Here is a 21,575-nt window from a genome sequence, read left to right on the forward strand (position 1 = left end):
AGCACAATTTCTGTTTTCATCCTGAAGCAAAGTTCTTGACCTGAGGTACTATTTCTAGCTTAGCGGAGTCTGTAACCTGAAGCGTCTGTAACCCGAGGTGCCACTGTACAAAGTTGTGGCCTATATGGAAAATTCTGATTTAAAAAATAAATAAATACAGGAAGCTTCCTAACTTTTGTTTTGCTTTGGAAGATTTCAGATAACCTAGCGGGTGATCTGATTTGGCTCCCCCCATTTTGTATCTATTAAACAAACCTAAAAACTTTGACACCACCAAGCTTGCTTAATGTTATATTTGCAGTTGGCATGCATTCATTGTTATTAGTGAAGTCACAAAGCAGAAAATTTTCTGCTGCAAAATAAAGCTTTGAAAATAATTTCAACTAATATCACTGGGTGATTATCTAATTCCAGCTTTGACACTAGAAATCAATGGTGGCTTTTAGGAAGTGGGGGCTGCTATATATTCAACAGTTTGTTCTTAATTCTTCAGAGGAATTGCTTTCCTGAGTTATCTGGTCCAACCATAAGGCAGAATATAAGGTGCCTAAAACCTTCCCAGTTGCAGATGCCACTGTTCTTGGACCGCTTGCTCTGTTGTCGAAGCTCTATCACCTTCTGGTTGGTTTGAAAGTTTTCAGTTGCCTGACAATACAGTTATCCACTTGCTTATCTTGGCTTTGTTACAGGAAGCTAGGAGAAATTGTCCCCTCTGGTGAAAGCAACGTAAACCTTTCCTTATATGAGGGAAGAATGCCAACTACTTTGAAAGTACCAATGTTTCAGTCCTGGTTGCAAAGGTCATGCTTTTCCCAGCATTAATGTAAATTATATGGAAAATTTTCAGCTAGTTTGTAATTGCCATTCTTGGGCAGGCCTTTAAGGCATATGGTCCTGATTCAACTGGAAGCATTCATGGCTGCAAAATCATCTGCATTTATTTCTTCCTGTTTTAGAGGGGATGGCATGTTGGCTTTTCCTAGCTTATTGTATTTGATAGAATCAATCTCAAAATTATGTTGGGATGTCTTTGTGGTTCCCATCATGTTGGAATTGGAGGCACTGCTCTTAAGTATTGTGATCTTAGCTCTTCAAGTGTGCTCAGATGATAATATTGGGTGACTTTTGCTTGACCCTATGAGAATCATTTATCTTTTGCTTATATTCAATATTTATAGGCTATTGCTGTCAGTTGGTTTGGAATGAATAGTTACTGCTATGGCTCTGGAAGTTTCTTTTTTAAAAACTTAATGCTGCTTGTAGTTTTAATCCCAGATCTATATTCAAGGGAGGTGGTTTTTAAAGCTGCTTTTTAAAAGGTAAAATAACAACCCAGTGAGAACTATGAAAGAAAGAAAGAGAAAAAGTATACCTTCCTGGAGCTCACAGCTATTACTTCATAAAATAAAATACATTGTCAAGAAGCTACACAGTGCATTAGATGTTATAACAAAAGCCAACCTGATACAGAAACAGTACAAGACAAATATGAATACCAAATAAAACCATATTTCATTGTGACTTGCCATCTCTCTGATTTGCCTGTCATATAAGTAAGAAATGGCCGCCAAATGGAGACAAAAATCCCTTGGTTTAACTGAACTCTGAGATACCCTTAATTTATAAGTCAAATTCTCAGAAATGAGAATAACCATTACTTTATTGAACCAAATATTTAAAAAAGGACCTGAGGACTCCTTCCAGCCAAGTGATATGGCCACACAAGCAGCTACTTAAAAGTCAGTGATTTACATAAGTAAGTCCATATTTACTTACTTATTTGTCAAAAATTGACAATAGACACAATTTGAGGTTTAAGTCACTGGTACACCTATTACAGAAATTTCCTTCATTACCTCTTCCCAAGAGGCAGGACTACTCCATGTGCCCCTTCCAACACAGGGGAACCAACTCTAGTTTTATGTGCAAGGCAGAACCATCAATGTGCAAGTCAAGAACCATCAGTGGATTATTTTTCAGGAATTCTCTTGGATAGTTGCAAAGAAGAACCATAGTTTTTCCTACTGTGCATTATCCAATAGACTTCCAGGATCATCTCTCAAACAGATATCAAAGAAGAGAGGGGAGAAAACTGATGGTCTAACAGCAAAGACTGTATAAAAGAGACAAGTGCTCTTTATGCTCTGGATCTAACCAAAGCAGGTGTTTTCTAGCTGATTTCCAGTACTTTGGGGTTTTACATACCACCCACCACATTTAAAAGTTGAATGCTTAAGAAATGCTGATTTAAAAACTTAAGTGTAATTATTACTTTTCCACCTGTGGCTAATCCCTGAAGCATTTAGAAAATACGTTGTTTACCTTAATATGCTTTTAGTAGACAGCTTAAAGTTTCAAACGTTCTTCATGGCATTGATGATTCAATTGTTTTTCTTTAGTATCTGACATTGAAGGTGGTGATGGATTGCAGCTCAGAAAGGAACATGCACTCAAGGTGTTTGCTTATATCAATTCTTGGACACAAAGGTAAATTCAGCTTTTTAAGTGCTCCCAATTTATGATGCATCTTTGTACGTTCATGCCCATGTATTTATAAGTACATTGTACATAAATAGTAAGCATTAGAAAGGGACTATGGCATGAAGATTACTTCACTCCTTCTCAGCTAACTGTTTTTGGCATTTAAGACAGTGTAGAAGAGTTTTATAGGTTCTAGTTAACTTGTGACGCAGGGGTATTTTATTATTTTAAAACATGTTTATTTTTAAAAAATAAAATGTTGGAAAGTGGTAATGTAGGATTTCTACTTAAGATTTCTACAGATAATTTTAAAAGTTAATTATTGGGTCTTAGTGATTTCAAAATAGCTTTTGCTGGAATTGTCGCAGAGGGGAAATTTAACATATTAGTCACAGCTAGAAGGGTATCTGTTTGAAATAGTGATACATTATTCGCAATGACTCATGCTGTGCACTATGTCTGAACAGAAAAGCAGCATTATAGTGGAAAGGACTAGTGTCTGAAAGTACAAATCACAACCTCTCAACCCAAGGTATTTTTGGAAAAGGTTTTGATTGGTGGGGAAACACCTACATACTGATTAAACAGTGGCATTTGGGTTTGCGGAACACACCACCTATAAAAGAAGCATACGCTTATTTGGATTAATATCTAATAAATCTCCTAGAATGTGGTATTTTCTGTGCCTGCTGAGCAAGGCTTACTTTGCCAATAAACACCTTAATGACACACCTTGCAAGGTTCGCCAGATGAGGTTTTTTTCAGCGGAGAAATGGAGCATACCAGAAAGGATTAATTCCTTTTCTGGAAGGCTGCGTCAAAACAAGAAAAAAAGGGTTGCCTGTGACCAACCAGAAGTAGGAACCCCTTCCTACCAATCTTGACTGTGTTTTCTTCAGAAGAGTAGAGTTAATTTTTGGCTCATGAATGCTTTTCCTCAAGGTGCAGGACTTTCTTCATCTTTTTTTTACCTTTTCAGATTGTTCCCTTTTCTTTTATCTTTAGTTGCCTCCCCTGTCAGTGTTTAATCTAGGGCAGGCATGGCCAAACTTGGCCCTCCAGATGTTTTGAGACTACAACTCCCATATCCCTAGCTAACAGGACCAGTGGTCAGGGATGATCGGAATTGTAGTCCCAAAACAGCTGGAGGGCCAAGTTTGGCCATGCCTGACTAGGGGAAGTGGGTATTGGGTTATAGTGGGAGTAGCTGGAGCAATATTTTAAACCCCCTTTAGCTAAGTCCATGTGGGGGTGTAGGGATTCTTCCCCTGTCCCTGGATGGTTGCAACACCTATGGGATAAGATGCAGAAAAGGCCGCCTCAGTAAGGAGCAGTGATGCCCAGGTATCTTGTTTCATCCTGACTACATGCTTGGCTGCTGAAGCTGAAGAACCAAGAGGGCAAGCATGGTGGTCAGACAAAGTTGGCCAGGGTAAATGTCTTTTATTTAAACAACAGGAATGATGTTGCCTTTGTATCTTGGAAGAAGTGGAATATCCCCTGGAATCAATTACTAAACTTCAGTGCAATTATTTCACTGTAATTTTTTTAAAAACATTGGTTACTGCTCACTTTGCTAGTCAGTACATATTAAATACAAAAGATTTCTGTATAAGGTGTTTTAGTTCAATGTAATTATCTACAGGTGTGCACAATGCCTGTTGCTAGTAGCAACCATAAATGTAATCCAGTTGTTGCTGGTCTCCTGTATTTCCAGCACAAAATGATGCTTTCCCCTCCTACATTGCCTGTACAACATACGAGTTTTTTACCAGGTAAAATTGATGGCATCCCACACCTTCAGAGTCCTTTGGCATATTCTCAGTGCTTGGGGGATGAGTGGAGTTGGACTCACACTTCATGGCACACATTGGAGAAAGTCAGAAGCTGCATTGATGTTTCTTGCTGTTTCTGACATTTCCCAACACCGCGTGATGCTGATTTTTATTAATCCACTTTATTTATAATGGTAAAGAACTCTCAGATCATGCTACAGTTTTACAGATACCAAGGACACAAGTATCACAGTATTTATGTAACTGCAGTCAATTTATATCAGTCTTCCTTCATATAAGACCATAAATACAAGATGGAAGAAACATGGCACGTTCAGCCCCAGGTTATCTACACGAATTACTGCTTAGTCATTTGTTTCTTAAGCTCTTCCAACATTTCCCATCTTGATTTGCCATTTTAAATCCCTTTTAAAACAGGCAATGTCTGTGCTGCTTCAAGGAGTATAAGCATTTGGAGATCTTCAACCAAGTTGTGTGTGCGCTTATAAATTTAGTGATTGCCCAGGTTCAAGCTCTTCGGGACCAGCTGTGTAAACATTGCACTATCAACATAGACTCAGCATGGCAAGATGAGAATAATCCGTCTGATGAGCCGCTGAATGTAGAAAGAGAATCTCGTGGAGGAGAAGAAAATGGGGAAAGACACAAGTCCATAGAGAAAAAGTTAGACTCTGGAAGAACTTGTATCCTGACAGAGGAAGAACCCACAAAGGGCGCTGATGCCTTCAGCATATGGAGCACCGAGGAAAAGGAGAAGCTTTTGCTTTGTGTAGCGAAAATCTTTCAGATCCAGTTTCCCCTGTATACTGCTTACAAGCATAATACGCATCCTACAATAGAGGTACATGTTATCCTAATTAACACATACAAAGGTGGGCTGTTCTGTGTTCTGATGCTGAAGCCATTACTTGATTCATCGTTTGACTTTCCAGTTTGTAAGTTCTTACTATTTTGTCAGAGCATAACTCTTTTTTTTCATAATCCTTGGGTTCTTTATACAGGAAGGTAGTTAGGTTTCTATTCTGCTACCTTGTTCAATTATATTTGTAGCCTGATTTTGTAGAACTCCCAATGACCTGTCCTGCTGCAGCCTGAACACAAATATTGTGAAAGTAAAAGTTGAGTAGAAACCAGCTTGCAAGGGAAGGCACCCTAAACACTCTTCCTTTCATCATCACTACTACTACTACTACTACTACTACTGCACTTGGTTAGTCCACAATGTGCTATGCCAAGAGTGGTCTCGGATCCTAGTTCCAAGGAATCAAGACATCAATTTATCACCCTCATGTTGATCTGTAGATATTGATGCTGACTTCTGTGATCTATGGCTCATTGGATTGAAATAACATACTCTGTAATAGGCAAATTCAAATTATTGCATTACTTTTCTTGAAGCCCAAGAAAACATGGCTTTGTCTAGAAGGCAGAAACAAAACAAAACAGTTTATATACCAGGTTCTGTATGCAAGCATGTGGCTTTTTAAAACGGCAAAATTCAGTCGCCTTGAATCAAACAAGCATTGTTGCAGCCTTAGGAAAATATGATTGAATTTTGCAGCTGTGTTATCTAAATTATGGATGATGTTTATCTTTTTCTTTCATGTTGATTAAATTCATAACATTTATTATTTTTTAAATAGGATATTTCTGCACAAGAAAGCAATATATTGGGAGCATTCTGTGATATGAATGTAAGTTAGCTTTATTTCTGTATATAAGATGTGTGTAGTTTTAATAAATTACAGCTCATTAACTTTCAGAAGCCTGCTCCATCTCAGTAGTTTAGAGTGATCCAGAATACACTATAACTGGAAGAACCCATTAAAATAAATATAATTTTCAAGCTGCCTTAAACAGATTCAGCCCATTGGTTCATCTAGTTTAATATTGCTCATTCTGACAGGCAGTGGCTGCCTCTGGTTTCAGAAAGGGGCATTTCCTAGCCCCATCTGGAGATTACAGGGGTTGAACATGGGACTTTCTGCATGAATATTATGTGCTCATTGTGCTACAGCCCCTCTCATTACTCCATCCAGCCCAGTATTGGCTGCTATGATTGCTAGCAGCTCATATGGAGCTCATAAGGAGGGCTTTTTCATTACCTGATCCTTTTAACTAGAGAGGAAGGACTGAATCTGGTGCTTTCTGCATGGAAAATAAAGTGCAGTCAAACTTCGGTTGTCAAACATAATCCGTTCTACTTCTGAAACCTTCGTAGCACATTTGGCTTCTGAAAATTGTTCAAAAACCAGAGCAGTTACTTCTGAGTTTTTGGTGTTCGGGAGCTGAAACGTTCCAAAACGGAGGCGTTTGGGAAACGAGGTTTAATGTTAATGTATGATCCAGCGGAAGCCAGTTGTTCCAGTCATCCTTCCTTGGGCTGCACTTGGGACTACCCTAGCAGACTAGTTATGGCCACCCAAGTAGAAACCTTCCAGTGGTTTTGAAAGAGATTTGGGGGAGTCCCCTGAAGAAAGAAGTCCCATAGTCATAGGGTACATTTTGTACTTGTTGCTTGCTCTTTGGACTTTGTATATATTATTATAGTATGTATTTATTATTATTATTATTACTTTTTGAAAGAGCTTCTTTGCAACCGACCATTTGAAAATGGTAAGTAAGTAAGTAAATACACCGTTGAAGCAATGGAATCCGTTAGATCGTTCTGTAAAAGCCAGCAGAAACAATATCCAACAATGCTACCCTGAAAAAAGCATGGTTGAATAAAAAAAAGTATTAAGAACTAATTGCTGGCAGCATCCTAATTCCAGGAGCAATGTATTTCAAAGTGTGGGTGAAAGCAAATTTTAATACTCGGTTTTCTCCTAAGATACTGGCCATTCCAAAATAATTTAGAGTCCTTTTGAGCAGCGTGTGTTTTGGCTCTCCATACTTCTGAGTTGAGCACTGTGGCATTAAACACTTTCCTATCCTTCTGAGCAAGCAGACACAATGTGGTACAGATATATTTTGCGTCAGAACCATGGTCTTGCACATTTTCTGACAACCAAACCAAAAGTCCCCCATCAGCCATGTCTGGGTGACCTGCTAGATGCTGGGTGATCTTGCTTTTGCAGTCCCAAGCAGGGACTGCTTCTCGTGAGCCTTAAACAAACCTATATAAAGTGGTGGATTGAGTACAATTCCAATATTCCATTGTGCTTAGGCTCTACTCCCTTTCTGAGTGGGCTTTTGTGCATGGTTTGTTCTTGGGGCCATGTTCAACTTGAATGGTCATATATTGCACTGCCGCCTTGCATGTGGGTGAGTAGAAAGGCAGAACAAAGCTTGAAAGAAATAGGAAAAATATATTTGTTCATGTAGATTGACCAAGGTTTACAGATACGCAATGAATGTGAAATGTGGTCCTTCAAATGTCTTCATGCATATGGCACCCTTAGGTAAATCGAGTCAAACTTTGAAGACATGAATAAGTCAGACATTAACCCCTTTGAATTGTGCCTGGAATAAAAAAGAAAGTCAGTGCAGAACGTGGAAGACTGACTTAATGCCCACAAAAAGCCTTTCAGAATAGTCTATAGGAGGAATTATTAAGATGTTCTCATTTTGGTTGAGAAAAAGTTATATGTGGACATTTGTAATATATATTTTAATGTGTTCTTATGTCCATAGGATGTAGAAGTACCGCTGCACTTGCTTCGCTACGTTTGCTTATTTTGCGGAAAAAATGGTCTTTCCCTCATGAAGGACTGTTTTGAATATGGAGCCCCTGAAACATTGCCATTTCTCATAGCACATGCATTTATCACTGTGGTGTCTAATGTAAGTATATGTCCAAGATTTTCTCATTTATTTAACATGGATGCAGTAAATGTTGCCTGTAAAGTCTTCTTAAAGGCAAGAGGCTTTCTGTGTTAACATGTACTGGTCCCAAAAGCCATGGTCCCAAAACCTCTAAATTTTAATAATACTAATTTTACTTCTAAGTTACAAAAATGCTGCACTTTATAAATTTGGAATATATTTGCTTGCATACCCCTTTATTGCAACCATTGACTAAAAATCCAGATGCTGAGAAGAATAGTTTAGCTTTTCACAATATCTTTGTGACAAATTCCATCAATTTAAAAAAAAATCTTGCTTTCAGAATATGTGTCTTCCATAGCTACAATTTTTCACAGGATTCCATTTTATCTCAAAACAACCTGGGGATTTTACCTGAATGGCAATTTCCTTCCGAAATAGGCTAATAAAATTTCAGGCTGGTAACAGTAGACCTTTAAAAAACTAAATGGAAAATATTTGTCGTAAGTTAAGATCAAGTAATTTTGTTGCCCTTAAAAAATGGAGCCAAATTTTTCAAATCCCTGTGCTCCAAAGTAATTTGCAATAAACAGCACCAGATTTATTTTCCATCCAGCTCAGTAATTTAAAGTATGTTCTGATGCCACACAGACAGAGGACTTATAAATATAAATGAGGTTTGGGTACTTCTAGTGGAAAACTACTGGGTAAAAGTGAAACGGCTATGGTGTAAATGTTAGGATTTATTTATATGTTTTTGGCTTAACTTTATTCAAAACAACCACCAGTTAAACATATTTAAGCCAGATGTGAAATATAAAGAAAGCCCAGTTATTTTTCATCACTGTGTCAGTCTCACAGGCTACCACTTTTCTGTATTGTTCCTCTGGTGATTACTGTGGAGTCCATTCATTTGAACGATGTTCATTAAAACTTGCAACTGGCATAGATATTGTTTCCAGGTGGTTGCACTGGCATATATTTAACATGGGCAAATACAAGGTTGTTCCTTCTACAACCAAGTTGTTCTATTGGGTTGATGTTTTGAGATTGTCTGTGTTTGTAGTTGTGATAGCCACAGAGCAAGTGTATGAAAGGTATTCTTGAGAAATACCTTATTATATAGCTGAATTGGAGGCCCAGTTGTAAATATTTTACTGAATTATTGAACTGAATTAAGAGAAAGTAAGTTCACCACATATATTTCCTGGATGAGTAGCTCTCCAGATATATTCACCATCTTTCACTGACAGTAGGGACAGTCAAATAAATGGGAGTACTTGTTCCCTTTTTTTAAAGCATTGGAGCTGCATAGCAACAGGCTTTAGTATAGAGGTGGTGAACTGCTGGTCTACAGACCCAACTCAGACTTCCCAAGTCTTCCCCAGTGGTCTCCCAGCCCCCAGTCCAATTCGGTTCTGAAAAAAGAAGAGAATCTAAAAGAGCCTGCTGGATCAGGCCAGTGGCCTATCTAGTCCTGGTATGCCCCGTGGAGCACCTTAAGGTCCATAAACAACAACACTTTGGAAGTCCGGAGCCCCAAGGAGGTTAGATTGGCCTCAACCAGGGCCAGGGCCTTTTCAGCTCTGGCCATGGCCTGGTGGAACGCCCTACCGCAGGAGATCATGGCCCTGCGGGATTTGACATCTTTCCACAGGGCCTGCAAGATGGAGCTGTTCCTCCTGGCCTTTGGGCTAGACTCAGTCTAACCTCCCCCCCCCCCCCCATTTTATTTTTTGATGGAACCCCTTATATGTGATTTGTATATAAATTTTCCCTTGGCTCTTTTTGCTGGCCCATGTAGGACCAGCATGGATAGTTGGCCCTGGTGAATATTTGACATTTTCTCCCCTTATGGCTTTGATCTATAGGCTGCCACTAAAATGAGGCTGCATTTTAAGCTGTATTCTAACTTACATTTTAATCAACTGGTGGTTTGTTTGTTTTTTGGTTTTTAAAAATGTTTTTACTGTATTTATATTTAGTATTAGCCGCCCTGAACCCCTTCTTGGCCAGGGAGGGCTGGGTATACATAAAAATTTATTATTATTATTTATTATCCTGTTCTCACAGTGGCCAACTAGACGCCTGTGGGAAACCCACAAGCAGGTTCTGTACACAAGGACATTCTTCCCTTCCTGTGGTTTCCAGCAAGTGAGATTCAGAAGCATTGCTGCTTACAGTTGTGGAGGCCGAGCATAGCCATCATGGCTAGTAGCCATTGATTGCCCTCTTCTCCATGAATTTGTCTGATCCTCTTCTAAAGCCTAGGTTGGTGGCCATCACGAGCGCAAAGCATCAGTGGCTACCATCTTCATAATGGCACTAGACTGGGTGGAAATGTTGCAGGCTCTCTGCCCTGCCCAGTGGCACAACAGGAATTCACCCGAAGGGGGCAACGAGGAGGAAAATCCCCTCCCTCAGTACATAATGCTTTAGAGGAGAGGGCATGATAGGGATCCATGCGGTCTGTGTGTTGTATGTAAGTGTTTGGGAGTGACTGAGCAAAATGAGAGTGGGTGTGATGACCACACCCTTTTGCCCATGCCAACACCTGACCCTCAGCCCTCAGAGTGTTAGCCAGCATCTAAAGTGGTTCTTGGCCAAAAAAGACACCCTTGCATTAGTGTAATAGAGCCATGCCTCAGATTCCAGAGTGAGGCCCCAATTGAGTGCGCTTCCTTTCCCGCTATGGGCTGGGGCTATTAGGAAAAGGCATCAGAAAACTTAGTGAGAAAGCACATTCCATCTCTATTATTTTTCTCTCACCAAAAAAAACAACACACCTTGCCTTCTACCCTTCTGGCTGAGGGAACCCAGGCAAACTGGCATTCCATTTCCGTCTTCTGCATGAACCCAAGTTTTGAATGTAAAAAAGTTATGTGAAGGGAAAATAAATGCCCCTCTTTTCAGTAGGCAAGTTATGTGAATCTTCAAAGCAGTTGTTGGTGTGACATGTCGATTTATAGTGTTCAATTTTTGTATTTGCTATATAGATCAGAATATGGCTGCACATCCCTGCTGTTATGCAACACATTATACCATTTAGAACTTATGTTATCAGGTATGTTTTGCAGACCCATTATTGGGTTTTTCTTGTCAAAATAAATTCAAATCACTCGGATGGCATATCTAATGTGACAGAAGCTAATAAGCAAACAGTATTGCTTACAATTAATATTAGTAAGTGATTTGGTGCTTGGTTTACATACACTCGGGTATTTAACATAGTGTTCTGTATATGTACTGAGATTGGGAGTACTTGAGCTTGTGTGCTTTCTCTCATTCTCCCCCACCCCTGAAACTGCTTCAGGAGATCTATGTTCGTTTTTAAGCATGGGATCCCCGGTGCATTTAACTTTTGCACACAGTGATAAGGATGTAGGAGGTTCAAGTGAGGGAAAACATGCACCCGAAGCCTGTTTTTGATGTCACTGTACATAGTCAGATGCTGTTGTACTCCCAGCTCCCATCAGTCCCAGCTAGCATGTCCCAACAGGCAGGAATTATGGGAGTTGTAGTCCAACATCTGAAGGAGACTACGGTGGCTATCTCTAGCATCATGGTTCAGGGAATAAATGGTATCCAAACTTGCCTTTATACCATAAGCTAGCCTGCTACTGGATGAACTGCTTTTAAAACCGCAGGGATGTCTTGATTTCCATATGCCTGGAAATACATTTGTGCCAAACACCTTTGTTGTCCCAAGTGTAATTAAGCAGTTATAACTTCGTTCTGAGGCCAGCCCTTTTGACCGCAGTCCTGAAGGCTTCCAGAAGAGCGTATGGCTTTTAAAAATATGTTAAAATTAAACTGATTTGCCGGTACTAATTTGAACTTTCTTGCACCCCCCCCCCCAAACCCTACCTTTTTGTTTAGGTATTTATGTAAACTGTCGGACCAGGAATTAAGACAGAGTGCAGCTCGTAACATGGCAGATTTAATGTGGAGCACAGTGAAAGAGCCACTGGATACTGCCTTGTGTTTTGATAAAGAGAGTCTTGATCTTGCATTTAAGTACTTTATGTCACCAACCCTAACCATGAGATTGGCCGGCCTCAGCCAGATAACAGTAAGACTTTTTAAACTAACTAAAAGACATATACAGAATTGTTTTCATTTGTACTTGAACAGTTATAAACTAAGATGTAATACTCAAAGCTTAGTCTATAGATGCAGCAGTGCTAGATGAGAGTGGGGTAATATGTTCTCTATATGAATAACTTCCTGCAAGTAGAAAGCTAGCATAATGGGAAATGAGTCATTCTAGGACGTTTTTACATGGAGAAACACTTAAAATTGGTTTCGCTACCTGTAGACTGAAATCATATAGATGGCTTTACCACCTAAGGCTTCTTAGCACCTTGTTTGCAACAAGTGTAGACCAAGCCTACCTTTGTAACATTCAAGGCCCTTGTAAGCAGTTCTAAAAAAATGATATCTGCTGTTGGGAGTGGGGGCGGAGGTAGAGTACCACAGACATTGGGTGATACACAAGTCATGTTAGCGCAAGGATTAGTGCAAGTGCAAGGATTAGTGCTAGCATCCAAACACACCTTGAGCACACCCAAATAAAGTGAATGAAAGTGCATACTTAAGCGATTCATTTCAGTGGGTGTCTCTTGGGGGATTGTGTCTCTTGGGGGATTGTGTGTCAGGTTTTTAATTTGCGAAGCTAGGCTATAAAATGCTAAGAATCTTGATATGGTTGCATTTTGCGAGCACAGCAGAAATTCAGATGTGCGGCTTGACTTACTGCATTTCAAAACAGCCCTGTTTATTTTTAACTGTGTCATAGAGGAGCAATGTCTTTTTCAGCTTCTTTGACAAAACTCATGGATGGCCAGAGTATGTCAGGCTGTCATAACTGGCACAGTGGTTTATGACATGTCTTCACAGGGAAGAAACTGCAGTAGCACGGTCAGCCCTGCATTGCATTGCATTAGTTCAAGCAGACCATAAGCAAAAGCATTTAAAGTCATACAGAGTATAGTGTGCACTAGGGCAGGCTTCCTCAACCTCTGCCTTCCAGGTGTTTTTGGCCTACAACTCCCATGATCCCTAGCTAGCAGGACCAGTGGTAAGGAATGCTGGGAATTGTAGTCTCAAAAACATCTGGAGGGCCAAGGTTGAGGAAGCCTGCACTAGAGCAAAATGTCTCTAATATCAGATTCATTCATCACTGACATTTTGTTTACAGCGGTCTTGTTGCCAAAGCTCCTTGAAGTTACTAGCCTGCACATTTTTTTACTTGCTTTTCTTTTTAACTGTTGTTGTTGTTAAATTTGCAAATAAAAAATTAAGGTAAAGTAAAGAAGGAATTTTTTTTTAAAGGAAATAATATAAGAATAATACTAATTGTAACAGAAAAAAACCATAATCAGTTCACATTACAGCTAAAGTAACAATGCATAGAATTGTAAAGTTGGAAGGGGTGAAAGGGCCACGAGGGTCATCTAGTCCAACCCCCTGCAATGCAGGAATCTTTTTGCCCAGCATGAGACTTGAACCCATGACTCTTAAAGTAAGAGTGTTATGCTCTACCAGCTGAGATATCCTAGACACAAATAAGTTAATATAAGCCCTCCAAATGTCCAAATAGATATCCACACAAAATTGGCACCTGTATGAAATATGTGCAAATGTAGCCAGGGCTGTGTAGCCTCAGACCATTTGGTAATAGAAGGTATTTGTCTTTTTAGCCTCAAAGTATAACCATAAGGGCTCACAAAATCCACTTGCTTGTCCTGCCGTTAATCCCCATATTACAGGAATATAATTTTAAAATACATGAGCACCTGTAAATGATTTTACCAATACAAACTGATGTGGATAACAACTTCAGGCAAAAAAGAGTATATCACTGGAGAATCCCATGTCATATCCCTCAATGTATCTGTTTGTATTGTAACACTTCCAGCATCTATCTGTGTTGGACAGTGCCTTCCTATACAAACATTGTACAATATCCTTGAAATATTGATTTTTGCTGAATAAATTTCAAGTCTAAATATTTCATTACAGATTCTAAAGCAAATTCCCACTGTTTAGGCTGCATAATAACATTCTAATTCCCTATTTGATACGTCTGAGTTCCTTAACGTCTATCTTATAAAGATCCATTAAGCATTTACAAGCAGCCGTTACAGGTTTAGCTTCCTGTAAGGATCCAATCATTTTTTCCAACAATTTGGGAGATGCCAAAATGCTCAAAGCAGACGGTGCCATAAATAGACACTAGCAAATACTGTACAGCCAGTACAGAAGCAGATCAGATGGCAAATTAGAGCACTCTTGTCTTTCACCTGGAGAGGCATGGAATTTGGATGCACTCCCTTATTTCCAGACTAGTACCTAGATGTCCAGAATTACTATTTTGGAACACAATAATTTGATATATCTTTCCAGACTATGTATGGAAACGGAGATCAGCATTTGTAACCCACGTTGCCTTTAGCAAGGTCAGCTGTGGGCACATGCTTTATACAGTAGCTCTTTCTAAATGCCACAGGAACTCTCCGTGTAATAATGTTTGTTCACAGAACGCCATCCTTGTTGCATGGTGAATTCTTCCATTTGAAAACTAGGTCAAGAGCAAAATATTCAAAGAATGCGGTTCTGAAATTAAATAGGGAATATTTGAAGGCTGGCATCAAACTTCAATAATGTTCATATTTCTGAAGCTTACGAGGCCACAGGTGGAACGTTATTACAGTAAGCTAAAACATTCACTGTCCGTAAGCAGTTGGCTCTGTATGTGATTCCTCTCAGTTGGTACATTGCAGATTCCAGGAGGTCATTTCAGACAAATTAATATCAGAACCATTTTTTAAAAAAGAAAAACACTTTGCAGTTTCCAGATCATTCTCCACTGTACTCACACTACAGGATACGAGGCAAATAATCGCATTTTGAATGTTTGTTTTCCTTTACGATGGGCCAGTTAATGTGTCTTTAAAGCACAAACTAATGGTCCTTTGGTCACGTAATTAAATCTGTCGTCCAGGCATCACCCAAAAAATTGATGAGGGAGGAGGTGGATGTAAAATCTGGCTGTGCTCATTTTTTTCCTTTGCTCAGGGCCAATCAAGTTTTAAAAAGGGGTGAAAAGAGCAGCGAAGAGTGACATCGTGGATGGTGAAAGAGAGGATTAAAAAGTCTTGTTCCTTCCTAGGAAGCACTGCACCTTGTGTACTCTTGCTTGAGGGAGGAGGTGGGGAGGAAAGAAGGAACAGATGCCAAACAAGGCTGTTCAGTGAGTAACGTGAATGAAATGGCCATGTGGTCTGCTGTAATTTCTTTGGAAGAACACATGGTTTATTCTGTATGTCCGAGGGCTTTTGATTGCTGTTTGTAACAGAACACAGCTGCAGTACTATGAACACTCATGTAAAATAGAGCTGAACTGGCTTTGTTGACATGTGCTTTCTAGGAAGACAGCCTGTCTTTGAGGCATCCTTATAACCTCCTTACCTGTGCTGAGCATTCGTTTGTTAGATAGTAATAAGTGGAGGGAACTATGAATTCCATTAGGAGGAAATGGTCTTCATGAGAAGCACCTTGCTCAGTGGTAGAGAAGAGTCATAGCTCAGCGGTTGAGCATAATAATAATTTATACCCTGCCCATCTGACTGGGTTTCCCCAGCATCAGTGGTAGAGGTTTGATCCCTGGCAATCTCTAGGAGGGCTGGGAAAGAGCCTGACCTGAAAGCATGGGGAGCTGCTGCAAGTCAGTGTAGACAACACTGAATTAGAGAGACCAGTAGTCTGACTAATAACGTTTTCAAGCTTTCAAGTTTCTCAGAGTTCTTCATCAGGCCAGTAGAGATTGTAGCTGAATCAAGGGAAGATTTTTTGAAATGGGACCCTGCTCTTACTCCCACTCCAAACTCCCAATTCAAGTAGTTGAGGTTTTGCAGGATGACAGAGTCCTTGCTTGTATCGCAGGAAAGGTACAATCCTTTCTTAATTTGGAAGTTGGTAGCCTCCTGAGCATCTCCCACTGCAACTTCAGTTATGACAAAGCATTTGTCTGTTTCTCATTGGCAGCTTTTGACAAATGTAACTAAAATTGGCCCTTCGTTTTGCCAGGGTCATCTTAAGTGGGATCTCAAGTCACTATTTAAGGCTTTTACATCAGTTTAGCGATCTCTTGTGGAAAATAAGATCCAGATCTGATTAAGTCAGTTTTTATTGATGCTTCAGTTAAACGAATGAAATCCTTTTTGAGTTTATAAAGCTAAACTTTATTTCCTCTCCCTTTTTATTCCAACTGTAGAATCAACTTCACACCTTCAACGATGTGTGTAATAATGAATCATTGGTTTCAGACACAGAAACGTAAGTAATTTTTTGAGTACCTTTCATTTAAATACATGCGTTCTGACCACTGGACATTCACTTCTATACCTCCCCATGTCAATTTGTGACGTGTCAGAAGCCCAGATATTCACGTTGCATCCAAACTGCAGGCACTGGGTGGGACTGGGCGATGTGGCAGATGCTGTCCAACTTTTCCACTGTGAGCATAGCTGCAAATTCATAGGAAAAGAGTTTCTGGCTTTCTAGTGGCTGGGCACCACCCACCACTTAAATTAGCATTCTTGAAAAATGTTGCCATTCTAGCTGCCAGCTTTGTGTTTTGGTTTGTTGCTTTTGTGAAATAAACAAATGCCCGCCAGAGGTTAGGATGAGAGCCGACAGCTAATCCCAGATAACACGCAATGTCTCACAGTAATGTGTGAGAAATCCACTTTAATGCCTACCCCCTTCTGGTTTTGTGAAATGTCGCAGTAGTAGAGGAAAGATAATGATAAATCAAAAATAGCAGCACTAGTCTAAGTTTAACTCTCATTGCTATTCTTGGCATAGAACGACAAGTCTCTCTCATGACATCCAGAAAAATTTCCTTGGCGCTTGCACATTGTGGGCAAATGGTTGTAGCATGGAGAATAGCTGCTGGAGGTCCTAGTTTGCCCTATCCAGGGGAGATAAAAGAAACTGGTGATTCATTGAGAATCAACCAACAATTGACCTAATAGTGATAAAAAGATAAATATTGTGGCTACCTGTCCCCTATAGAAAGAGAATCAGAGTTAGGGGCCTGTATTGGAGACGCATACAATAATTGGAGTATAGCAGAAAAATTGTTTTGCTTATACACTTATCTTTTGGAAATAGATGGGAAAGTTGATGTAAAAAAAAAGATAATAAATGTCAGAACGGTGGTAACATTAATAAATGCAAGAGAAGCACAGCGTTAGCAGATTTCCATTATCTTTTGTAGTTTATGACTTGCCCAATTCAGTAGCATTTAATAATAATAATATTTATATCTAGCCTTTTTCACACACCAGGGCTCAAGGCAGCTTACAAAAACACAGATAAAAAGCTTAAAACAGAGAAAAGATAATAGTTAAAAAGTAATTAAACACTAATAGAATCAAAACATATTTAAAAGATCTATTAAAAATACAGATAACAACAAAAACATCCCAGCATTAGTCCTTTCCAATCAGTTTCTAAAGGCCTTTGGAATAAAAAGGTATTCACCTGTCAGCAGAAGCACAACAAGGAGGGAGCCAGTCTAACATCTCTAAGAAGAGAGTTCCAAAGTCTTAAAGCAGCCACTGAGAAGTCCCCCTCCTATGTCCCCATCAAGCATTCCTTTAAGGGTGCTGGGCCTGAGATCAGGGACTCCCCAGAGATCTCAGTGCCAGGGCAGGTTCCTATGAGAAAATAATGATTTTTCAGATAGCCTGCAACTGAGCCAGAGGCCAGCAGAGCTGTTCTAGCCAAGGGAGTTGTATAATCCCGGTATGATAATCAGCCCTGGTCAACAGTCTGGTTGCAGCTCTTTGGGCCATATGAAGATTCTGAAGTTTCTTAAGAGCAGCCACATGTAGAGGGCATTAATTAAAGCACAAAAGTAATCGGCTAATAGCCTGATGGAGGGCACGTTTGCTTAGAAATAAATTACTTCATTTCAGTGGATTAATTATTTAATTTGCACTGGCCTCCAGAAAGGCATTTCTAATGTAACAGCGTGGTTTTTTTCCTTATTTATCTTCCGCTACAGGTTTAGTTTAAATGAATTTGTAGCTATACGCATGCCAGCCATTTCCACTTTGTTCAAAAAAATTCCTTGAATTTGGAAAGTAATCCTTGGTTGTAAATCTGTAAGGAAAGAACAATGGCCTTTTATTTAGGAGACTGAGCATAATATGAGCGCATGAAGTTGCTTGCTTATGGTTTCCCCATTTTATTTAGGTCCATTGCTAAAGAGCTTGCAGACTGGCTGATCAACAACAATGTGGTAGAACATATTTTTGGACCAAATTTGCATATTGAGGTAGGTTTAAAGTGAAGTATGATTTTCTTTGTTAACCATGAGGCTATGTTTTTAATGTTTTATATTTTTTCCCTTGTTTCCCCTCCAGATCATTAAGCAGTGCCAAGTGATTCTTAATTTTCTCGCTGCTGAAGGCCGGCTTAGTACACAGCACATAGATTGCATTTGGGCTGCAGCACAGGTATGTCTAGACTTAAGCAAGAAACAGGCCACTAATATGTTGGCTAAAGTTCATGGAGCTTAAATTTTGTTCTTAAATAACTATCTAAAAAGAACAGAACTATTCTTACTTTTTTATAGAGCTGTGCCATACAAAGCAAACTGCTCAGGCGGCAGAGTTGGTGGGCCTAAACATTTTCAAATGCTCCTTTCTGATTCTCTACCTTCCTGGGCAGCTTTCTTGGTGCCATTTTTTTTTAAAAAACTCATGGTTATCTAGCTGGCAGTGTGGCCAGCATGATATCGCACCAGTTTTATATTCCTTTAATTCAAGGATTTTGTCTTCTTTGCGCAACAATTTTACAGACCAGTGTAATGTCCAAATACTAACCGTTCCTTGTAAAAGTGATATCCTGCTTTCTCCCCTATACTATGAAAATACAAAGGTCCAGACGGATTTTCCTGACTCTTTTTATCCTAATGCTAAATTATCTTGGTTTAGACTTTGTTCCCTTTGATTAAAGACGCGTGAAAAAAGCGATGAAGTTACGCTGAATTCTTAGATGCATATCCAGCTACCATTTTACACCCTTTTTGTTACTACGACACTAGTTTTATCTTTACTACCTTTCATACGTGGAACATTTTATAAGAGGGAAATAATGAAATCAGGGGGGGAAATTGTACAAAAATGTGTTTCAGTTTCTCTGAATTTATCTCTTCTCTTTGTGTTTCTTTTTGAAGTTGAAGCATTGTAGTCGCTATATACACGATTTGTTTCCCTCCTTGATCAAGAATTTGGATCCTGTTCCACTTAGGCATCTTCTTAATTTAGTTTCAACACTCCATCCAAGTGCACATACTGAACAGGTAAAAACAAAGCATTTTGAAGGAGTCTCTTTTCTGCTTTGGTTCACTTGCATGTGTCCTGTTGAAGTGAAAAAAAATCTACACATGAATGCTGTTACAGGATGAAAGCCCTAGTATTTTGTTTCTTATATGGACTATGGTTTATATTCTTTGATTCTGCATTGCAAGAGGTTGGTCTGGATGACCTTTTTGTCACTTCCAGCTGTACCATTCCATTATTCTTCTCCCCCTCCATGCTTCTTGTTAGAGAAGACTACTTTTAGCCCTATTACAGTATAAGATTTGGATTTTCCAGTTATGGTACAAAACACAACGTAGTTTTATATAGAGCTCATTTTGTTTGTGAAGTGTTTTTTTTGTCATGTATTGAATATGAGAAACAAGTTCTGTTTTCTGTTGGGAGTACAGTTTCTGCTTTGATTTACAGACCTTGTATTTGGCATCCATGCTCATTAAAGCACTGTGGAATAATGCACTAGCAGCTAAGGCTCAGCTATCAAAACAGAGCTCATTTGCATCATTACTCAGTACAAACCTACCAATGGGTAATAAGAAAGGTGAGTGTTTATTTCTTCTTTGGTTTAATGTATTGTTACCAACTTGAAATCTTACTGCTGATCTTACTACAAAGAGATTGCTAATGGTTTTGATTTTGAAGACAAATTATTTAGGTATTTTTATATGTAATCCCCCCCCCTTTTTTTGCTCATGCCCTATACATACTCACTTGAAAGGCATCCAAGAAGCTTATTAATTATGTTTTTTCTTTATAGGCAACGAAATTTTTCTCTACAGTTAGCCTCTTTCCTTATAGAAACAGGTGCAGTTATTAATTTACTGTGGGTGATGTCCAACGAAGTCATACCCAAAACAGACCTGCTGAAGTCAATGGATTTAAATTCGTTGTTTTTGGTGGGCCTATTCTGAGTATGGCGCTGTGGGTAAAACCTCCGCGCCTAGGACTTGCCGATCGCATGGTCCGCGGTTCGAATCCCCGCGGTGGGGTGAGCTCCCGTCGTTCGGTCCCAGCTCCTGCCCACCTAGCAGTTCGAAAGCACCCTTAAGTGCAAGTAGATAAATAGGTACCGCTTTATAGCGGGAAGGTAAACGGCGTTTCCGTGTGCTGCACTGGTGCCGGTTCGCCGGAGCAGCTTCGTCACGCTGGCCACGTGACCCGGAAGTGTCTGCGGACAGCGCTGGCTCCCGGCCTCTAGAGTGAGATGAGCGCACAACCCTAGAGTCTGTCAAGACTGGCCCATACGGGCAGGGGTACCTTTACCTTTACCTTTATTCTGAGTATGACTAATGATGGATATTGCCCTGTATATATTTTGATCCCACTTTTCAGAAAATTGTTGTCTCCCAAAGTGGCTCATTCCAATAGGCCTTGCCTTCAGGGATTACAAACTAAAAAGACACACAAGGGATGGGGCGTGGAGGGAGATAGTAGTAGATGAGGATGCTCAGTTCTTCAAGGCCAAAAGGAATTGGTAAGCTGTAAGCAGGCCTTTATATCCACTTTGGGCCAGGCTGATCTTCTCTTGCTGGTGCATTTGCTTGCATAGACAGGTGTAGCTCTTACTCCTTTGGCCCATGGATTGGGGCATAGTGTCCTGTCACCTCCTTCAGTTCCAGGTAAAGTGACAGTTGAAGCAGAGTGTTCTTTCTGCCAGTTAAAATATAATTGTAACTATTATATCAAATTGAAAAGGCTACAGTGATCAAAATCATAATGACCACAGAGGTACAAGTACCTAATTCGTTCCGGAGGTCCGTTCTTAACCTGAAACTGTTCTTAACCTCAAGCACCACTTTAGCTAATGGGGCCTCCTGCTGCTGCTGCACCACCGGAGCACAATTTCTGTTCTCAACCTGAAGCAAAGTTCTTAACCCGAGGTACTGTTTCTGGGTTAGCGAAGTCTTTAACCTGAAACATATGTAACCTGAGGTACCACTGTATTCAGGATGGCTTTGTACTACCTTCCAGTACTGAATGCCTCGGTACTAGTTGCTCTGGAGCACAAATGCGAAGAGTACTATCTCACCCACATTATACTTCTTGGTTTCTTAAAGCCTCTGATTCACTATACAGTGGTACCTCGGGTTACATATGCTTCAGGTTACAGACTCCGCTAACCCAGAAATAGTAC

The 21,575-nt window shown here is 39.8% G+C and overlaps 1 protein-coding gene across 2 annotated transcripts in view; it reads left to right on the top strand.

Moving 5' to 3' along the window:
- USP34 (ubiquitin specific peptidase 34) overlaps positions 1–21,575 on the top strand; it is a 103,768-nt gene that overhangs the window by 14,152 nt on the left and 68,041 nt on the right. Inside the window, exons 3-14 of one of the 2 annotated variants that reach the window (XM_083432406.1) lie at positions 2,400–2,487; positions 4,695–5,118; positions 5,921–5,971; positions 7,914–8,063; positions 11,042–11,109; positions 11,925–12,117; positions 15,220–15,300; positions 16,324–16,385; positions 18,315–18,396; positions 18,485–18,577; positions 19,300–19,425; positions 19,853–19,982. In XM_083432406.1, coding sequence (XP_083288532.1) covers positions 2,400–2,487; positions 4,695–5,118; positions 5,921–5,971; positions 7,914–8,063; positions 11,042–11,109; positions 11,925–12,117; positions 15,220–15,300; positions 16,324–16,385; positions 18,315–18,396; positions 18,485–18,577; positions 19,300–19,425; positions 19,853–19,982 — 1,548 coding nt within the window. The remainder of the gene's footprint in view (positions 1–2,399; positions 2,488–4,694; positions 5,119–5,920; positions 5,972–7,913; positions 8,064–11,041; positions 11,110–11,924; positions 12,118–15,219; positions 15,301–16,323; positions 16,386–18,314; positions 18,397–18,484; positions 18,578–19,299; positions 19,426–19,852; positions 19,983–21,575) is intronic. The other variant, XM_083432407.1, reaches the window with a different exon arrangement.

Source organism: Podarcis tiliguerta (assembly GCF_965153285.1).
Source record: "Podarcis tiliguerta genome assembly, chromosome: 3".
Taxonomy (NCBI): Eukaryota; Metazoa; Chordata; class Lepidosauria; order Squamata; family Lacertidae; genus Podarcis; species Podarcis tiliguerta.